At 39.4% G+C, this 7787-nt stretch overlaps 1 protein-coding gene across 1 annotated transcript; it reads right to left on the bottom strand.

The window, feature by feature from the left end:
- Positions 1-236: 236 nt before the first annotated feature.
- LOC112875953 lies at positions 237-7144 on the bottom strand. Its single transcript, XM_025939962.1, has 12 exons — positions 6629-7144; positions 6437-6538; positions 4828-4908; positions 4263-4372; positions 4035-4170; positions 3867-3965; positions 2714-2819; positions 2298-2596; positions 2033-2215; positions 1758-1952; positions 1249-1566; positions 237-563 (listed from the first exon to the last, which is right to left on the bottom strand). Exons 1-12 carry the CDS (start codon positions 6998-7000, stop codon positions 471-473), a joined length of 2094 nt encoding a protein of 697 aa, XP_025795747.1. The 5' UTR covers positions 7001-7144; the 3' UTR covers positions 237-470.
- Positions 7145-7787: the final 643 nt, after the last annotated feature.

The raw sequence follows: 7787 nt of genomic DNA, 5'->3' as shown, positions 1-7787 counted from the left end.
CCTATTACCAAACAAACGAAACTGAAATCCTTTCACAGATCTGCCCATAAAGGGTACTCTCCTGTACGAGAGCCAATAGTCACAACATTTGATCCTGGTAGGTCCTGGTTTTACATATATCTAGAACTGAGACCGAGAAGAAATTGGCTAAAAGATCAGAAGTGCTATCACTATGTTATTTATTATGGTATCACATGATGACACAACGAAGCACTATACATTTCACCCACACAGAATTCAACAACTTCAAAAACATCCCCATTATTCCTTTGTGACTTGCTTGAAAACTGTCATTTGAGTTCGTTTTATGCTATGCTTTGGTGTTACATGGATGAAGTGACGAGCAAATATACAGGAAAAAGGAACGTAGCCTAGTGCTATCAGAATCTCATGTACAAGGCAAGAAAAGTATTCACAAAGAATTTTGTTTTGAAACAAGCAAAACGTATGGCATGTTTTTACAGTAAGCACTATTGAAAGATCTGTTGGATGACTGTCTCTGCATTTCCATTGTACTGCATGAGGAGTTGGATGGCATCAGCCCTCGGCAAGGCGAGAAATTCCTAAAAAAATAAAGATAGAATCTTGAATCATATACAAATACCGAGATGATAAATTCATAACTAAATTAGCTTTTCAAAAAAATCATAACTAAATTGTGGTCAAAGTCATTAATGAAACTTAGGTATTGATGCCTAATCATGATCATCTGATACCAAAAAGAAGAAATTAGCTAGTCGAACAGGGCAACAACTTTCCACTGAGTTTTTAAGAAATTGAGATGAAAATCCCAGTTTGCCTCTTAAGGAAACTTTTAAGGACACCACGGCAGATGTGAAACACCGAGCAAGAAGCTGAAACATTTTTTGAAGTCTTGACCTTAAGATAAAATCTGAGTAGTGGCTAACTGGTTATTAACAAAAGTTCTTCATACATATAAAACAGTTTGGCAAACGAAGATAAAATCTGAGTAGACTGTAATAAGCAAAACGTATGGCAATGAAGGAAAACTGTAATAAGTTTTTCTAATGTAGTGTGTATAGAAAACCAGCAAACCACACTGAGATAGAGGATACGTTTGCTATTTTCCCTTCCAAGAGGGAGCATAGAAAGCTACACTAGTGGAGGCAAGGCAACCCCACAAAATAAAGAAACTTCTTGTCACCTAGCGGAAAACTAAGGCTAGGCAAGAAAAACAAACTTGCATCCTCACCTAGCGGAGAACTTACATCCTCTTATATTACTTACCATAACCTTTAGTATAGCATTTTCATCACAGGCAGCTTCTGATGAGACCTGAGGGCTGCTACCTTCATCTGGCACCTTGCCACTTGAACATGTTGTGATTTGAGATGATCCATTGCCACATTCATCTGTATGGCCCTTGGACATACTGCAACTGCCCACTGGTGGATTAACCTCTTTCAGAGAATCAATCTTCAAAAAGTGCTCAAATCGGTCCTTGCACATCTGAAGCTTAAACCATTCAGTGTGTGTATGGATTGCTGCTCTGACTATCTTCATTAGCTGGGGTTCTTCAATACCAAGCCTCCTGCTCATTGCAACCTATAAAAGAAAGCATGTTCTGACACCATCCAACATTACTCTAGACAAACATACTCAAGCCTCGTTTTCACTAACTTCGATTGAAGAAACAAAAGTCTAGAGCCAAGTAAAAATTCCTTTTAATGTTAATTCTAGTCTACCACAGAAGCAATATTGACTCACAAGTCACAATATGAAAACACTGGACAAACCTGGAGAGAACTTGCAAGAACCGGCAAAGATACTCCATTCAGTATATCTTCATTGGGTTTAATCAATGTTACCAAAGTCTCCTTCAAGGGCTTCAGCAAAGCTTGGTTATTGGCAGCAAGAGGTCCCAGATGAGTGGATGCTACCTTGAGAGCAGCAACATGATCACCAGAAGCCACTAGCTTAAGAAATTCAACCTGAAATGGACAAAAAATTAAGTACATAACAGTTCCAATCAGAGGCACAGAAAGTTGCTGATTCTCATGTAGGACCTCACCTGTTTCAACTGAAAAAGAAGAATAGGGTTTTGTGGAAAGAACTCAGGATCTATACTGCTTATTTCCTCAACAACTTTGGAAGCCATCCCTTTTCGTGTGAGATCCTGCATCTCCAGGACAACTTCATATTTCTGATCTTCCATGTTTCTAGTATCAGATGTATTAGAATTTGCCACCAAGTCCTAAAGAAGGGTGTATAATCATCAATGACTTTCTATCAACAATCTAATTTCCAGGCAGGGAAAAATGAATTATAAAGTTCACCTGTTGGTCTACCACAGTATCTTCATCCATGTCAAGGGCAGGAGACAAGCTATCATGCTTATTTGCATCCAACAAGGCTTCACAGGCATAATCTAGATCATCTACCCGCCCTCTCCATCTCTTTCGTCTTCGCTGCCCAGATGTACTACTTCTAACCCTACGTAACCTTCTGGACCAAGAATCATCACGGGTGATATCACTAGTGCTACAATCTCCATTCTGATTGTTAGCCATTTCACATTCAAGCTGTGTTTCATTATTGACATTATTGTTTTGCTTACATTCCAATTCAGCAGTTCCTACAAATATAAGAGAAAAACAATTTTCATTAATGCTACAACAGAAATCTAATTCTAACAGAAAATTGCTTATTTGTAGCAAGAAATTGCATGCAGGCTATATGTCCAGCCATTTACCAGGAAGAACGTGGGAACCGCCTTCAACTATGCCCCTGTATATACAATACTCGTGTACAAGTTTATCCAGAAGTGTCAGGTCCAATTTCATTCGGCACAATTCGTTCTGCCATGTTTACATAGATAAACTTACATTAATAGGAATTAAGCCAAGGAGGAAACAAAGGAACACTAAGAAACATAAAATTTAAGAAAACAGAAGGTTCATACTGTATCAAGTAACAAGCCAACAAATGATGATCATACTGTGCGACAAACAATTGTTTACTGAATGGTGAAGGTCCAAACTACAATTTTTCCATCAAATTAACTGTTGCATACTTGTTGTATCCTTATTCAGTGAAATGTATAGGAAGCATGTAATGTAATAGTTTAGCCCCTCAAACATAGGTTTGGGAGATACATAACCTTCACATGAAATTTCTCTTTATACTCACAAGAACTGTAAAATTGATAGACAACTTCAAACAGAAGAACCGACTCCAACCTATCCGCTCTGCTGTAATGCTGTTAAATCAGCATATTAGCCCTCCCCATTCATGATAACCTCTTACACTAATCTAACAGGCATGCATGCATACAGGTGTACTACACAGTGGTTGCAAAAAGCAGAAAGTGCAGTGTGTTATAATTACAAAGGCAAGTGTGTAAGAGAAAGAAGAGTGCAGTGTGTTATAATTACAAAGACAAGTGTGTAAGAGAAAGAAGAAACTTGAGGCAAACAACGTAGAACTCAAAAGGTCAATAAAATGCTAGACAAATCTCAGAAAGGTGAGATCCCCAGAACACCAGAAAGGTGCTGTTTGATTCTCAGGAAAAGTACATAAACCTCCTCTTACAGACCACTGTAGAGTAAAGGAGTTCATACAGCCACAGGGTTCATGTCATAGGAATTAAGTTCTAGAAGGGAAAATATGGATTCATGGCATATGAAGTTCTGTTTCCAAAATTTTGAAAACAGAATAAATAAATATGTATCTCCTAACATTTATAACAAAGCTTAAAAACTAAACCATTAACAAGATCAACTCTGTTGCTTAAGTTACATGAAAACTAAATGTTGTAAGTTTAATAGAAATTAAGACAAATGGAAACAAAAATTCCATAATCATATGAATAATTTCATATTTAAATTTTGAAATAGTAATACGACCTGAAATGCTTGATATAAATCTCCTTTAGCAAACTTCAAGCTATCAACAGCACCTTGTCTTGTCAACTCCACAGCATGCGCTAGGGCTTGAACGTCAACCTAATATCCAAATATCAAAAGCTGGTGCAGAGAGCATAGTGTACTTAATAATTAACGAGAAACGCTTGCCTCATCAAATGGCGGTGCTTCTAGTGAGCATTCCTGAGGAACCACAGGTGGATCACGATCCTCAAAGAGCAGTCGCTCAGTAAGATCAGATATAGGTGATGAAATTCCTTGGCGCATGCAATATACCTTGTGAATGCTATTCAAGTGTTGTAAGATTGTCAGGTGGCATAGGAAGGTAGGCTAACCAACTATTTTTGAAAAGACAGGAGAATGTACTGTACTAGGTACCTTATTAAGTATCTTAAGATCATTGACAAAATAGGATCATAAGCTTGTAAATGGGCTCTTAGTATAGATGATAGCAAACCAGCAAGTTCAAACCTCCTCTTTATAGACCACTGTAGAGCAAAAGGTTTCAGAAGGAAGAAATGATTCATATGAGAAACTGAAAGAACTTGCCTACAGCTTGACAAGAACTGCCAACCTCTCGAAAGTTGAGAAACAGATGTAGAAGCAAAAAAAGTAATGTTTCCTAACATACAAGTTCGAAGAAGCCAGAAAACATAGTATTTCAATGGTAAGGAATTCATGTCTGAGTACCAAGAAGCATACTATCAATTAATAGAATTACAACAAAGCAACTTAAATTTTGAAGGAAGTCATGTGGTAAAAATTCCTTACTTATCAAGAAAAATTACAAGCTTTTCAGCTTGAATCTAGTAATTGGTGTAAATTGATACACACCTTCTAAAGTAATTCTATTAAACATAAAAGGTAAAAATAATTAACATATCCATGCCATTATTCTCAGCTATAACACCAGCATAATATGGACATAACAGGCCCTGCATACCTCATTGACAACTGGCGATAATTGATCATCTTTGTCATATATCAAGACAAGCATTATGTGCTTGAACTCCTCATAAGCTTCCTTCAGAACATATCAACATATCAATATTCAGTACGCAAGACCCAAACAAGCACAAAGAAACTTCAAAGAAAATGCTAGAATAAATGTGCTTATTCAGGTATCCTAAGTTTTCATCTAAATAGATAGGAACTGAAACAATCAGATTTAGCTGTTGAATGTATTCTAGGTGCTGCATGAAGCTCCTTTGGTATTTATGCTCGATTTATGGCTGACCAATACATCTGAAATTTGCTATCCCCAGGTTTGAACAGGAAATGACAGGGGCAGTAGAAAAATTCCTAGTAGTATATCCATTTAATGGGAATTAAATTGAAGGAACAATAGGAGCTCTATCCCACTTATTGTTCCAGTATCTCAGTTAATTTCCCATAAAAGAACAATGGTTCTTGATAACGAGGGCAACCTGGAGTGGCATAGTTATATTCCATGGAAGAGGGTCCAGTAGCAGATAGATATATCCCAATTGTCCTTAAATTACAAGGTCAGTTTAATGAAGATCCACTAGCAATCTGAATACATAATATTTTACCAGTTTAATTGTATGAAAGGGCATGTTAACTTTACATAGTTAACCTTTGTACCAAATAAACCTAATGAAAAAGCAAAAAGGCAATTGTGTGGGTTTAAATCCTTAAGCCTAAAGAAAGAGCAAGTATTTGGAACCTGGAATTCCATGGCTGTAACCCATAAATTTTTAAAACATTAACCTTCCATGGTGTAGTTATCTTGATGAAAAAACAAATACATAAGCATGCCTGCCTCAGAATTGCCAGTTATAAACTAATTATCTGATGAATTACCACTTAGCCATGGCATGTTTCAAAAGGCATCCATGGCCATAATAGAATAGAGCAATTTGGAAACAGTGTCATTGAATTATCTCCCAGCTTTCCATGAATAGTCAATCATTTTTGTAAACAAAACTTGTTTAGTAATGTGTTAACTGTGGTCAGACCCAATGTTCAATTGCAGTAGGGCCGTAAGAACCCTCTTCAAAAATGGATTTTAGTAAAGATTAACCATGTCCAGGCCAATTTAACCAGTGCTACTCTACCACGCGTGTTCTAAATAGAAGCTGCTAATATAAGTGGATAGCCCAAACCCAAGTCGGATACAGGTAATCTTAAGTCTGATTCTGACTCCCAGCAGTATTTCTCATGTCCTTTTTTTCTGCCGAATCGGACACCCAAATCCGTGTGCCGTTTGAAACAATGGCAAAACAAGGAATCATGACCATCCCCAATCAATTCTCACTATATATAGACCCACAATTGCAGGTTCAAATCATTCAGGTCAAACAACAGCAAGCCTGGCAATTCCCACAAATTTTCAACACTACTCATGAGTCATGATTCAATAGCATATACATGCAGAACTTTTTACTCAATTTGACATTTTCAGCATGCCATGGGTCACTCGCTAAGGTTCAGTACATAGTCCCAACACTAAATTCGCATCAAGTACATCAATTTGACACCCAAACACCGGGCTCAGGTGAGAGGTGGGGAGTCGTAGCAGCAGCACTCACCGGGTAGGCGTCGAGCGCACAGGGCGCGAGCGCCGTGCGCAGGCAGTCGAGCGCGGCTTCCCTGTCCACCTCCGTGCCCCTCCTCATCAGCTCTACAAACCTCTGCATCGCCACACAAACTCAATCATGTCTGAAGTCTGAAGCACAAGCGCGCAGAGGTAGATGGAGACCAAGGAGGGAAGGGCAACGTACTTGCTTGTGGAGGTGGAATAGGAGGCGGTGGTCGGCGAGCGCGGCGGGCGCGTGGGCGCGGAGGAGCGCGAGAGCTGCGTCGACATCGCCCGCCTCGAGTGCGCGACGGGCGCGGAGGATGAGGAGGCGCGAGCGGTAGGACGACGACGACGAGGAGGAAGAGGAGGGAGCGGAGGAGGTGGCGGTGGTGGTGGAGGAGGAAGGGGAAGACGGCGGCGAGGGGCAGGTGGCGTCGGCGGCGTCAGCGGGGGCAGCGTGCGGAGGAACGACGAGCCGGTCGGATCTGGCGAAGTCGAGGACGAGGGCATCCAGCGCGTCCCAGTTCACCGGGGGCAGAGAGTTCAGCAGAGGCAGGGACGTCGGCGAGTCCATCGCCGGCGTGGTGGTGACGAAGGCAGTGGCGGTCGGATGAGGGGAACCCCGAAATTCCGGTGGGGGAGGTCGCTGAGACGATGAAGTCGGTGGAGGGTGGCGTGCGTACGTGTAGCAAATTCAGATGAGGAGTGATAAGTTGATACGCATCTATCTATGCTGGAATAAATAAATGATCAGAATGCGTGGGTTCAGAGAAAATATGACTATACTTTTTCTGCGGAAAAGGCCCCATAATTTTTATGTTTTATTGACCTACGTGCTATAATAAATTTTATATTGATATATTGAAATTTAGAAAGTTGATTTTATTAATTTTGATTGATAAATAGTCAGGTTATATGCCCATTGAATCCTACTAGTATTTGTGAACAATAATTCGTATAATTTTATCTCTTCTCTACTATTTGTAAGGCAAGCAATGATTCATTTATCCGTCAATCCGAGTTCTAATGTGAATCCGGATGACCGTATATTGAATTAAGGGTCCAAAATCACCTAGAATTAACGCTTGGCGAGTAAAATAGAAAAAGATTGAAGTCTTCCACACGTACTATGTTATTATAAAATAAATATGGTATATAATACATATCTTTTATATGCTAATCAATATATCTATATAGCTTTTCGTAGCAAGGTGTGAACATATTTGATAGTCTTTACTTATTTCTAAAAGGAGAACCCTGTTCATCATTAATTTTCGTGTGTCCTCGTGGGATTTATGATGGTGGTGAATCCTTGGATGAAGAAAAATTGAATCGAAATTGGACCGAAAGCATATAGAATT

This window comes from Panicum hallii, chromosome 9 (genome assembly GCF_002211085.1).
Source record: "Panicum hallii strain FIL2 chromosome 9, PHallii_v3.1, whole genome shotgun sequence".
In the NCBI taxonomy this organism is placed as follows: Eukaryota; Viridiplantae; Streptophyta; class Magnoliopsida; order Poales; family Poaceae; genus Panicum; species Panicum hallii.
The sequence above is the reverse complement of the archived record's forward strand: the minus strand, read 5'-3'. Positions and strand labels throughout refer to the sequence as shown.

What these genes read in the sequence shown, in the direction of transcription:
- LOC112875953 (XM_025939962.1), bottom strand. Translation starts at nt 7,000, where the DNA reads ATGGACTCGCCGACGTCCCTGCCTCTGCTGAACTCTCTGCCCCCGGTG. An exon ending in GTGCGCTCGACGCCTACCCG is followed by an intron (nt 4,909 to 6,436) that starts GTGAGTGCTGCT and finishes TATGTTCTGAAG; the next exon opens with GAAGCTTATGAGGAGTTCAA. An exon ending in ATACTGTGGTAGACCAACAG is followed by an intron (nt 2,216 to 2,297) that starts GTGAACTTTATA and finishes ACCCTTCTTTAG; the next exon opens with GACTTGGTGGCAAATTCTAA.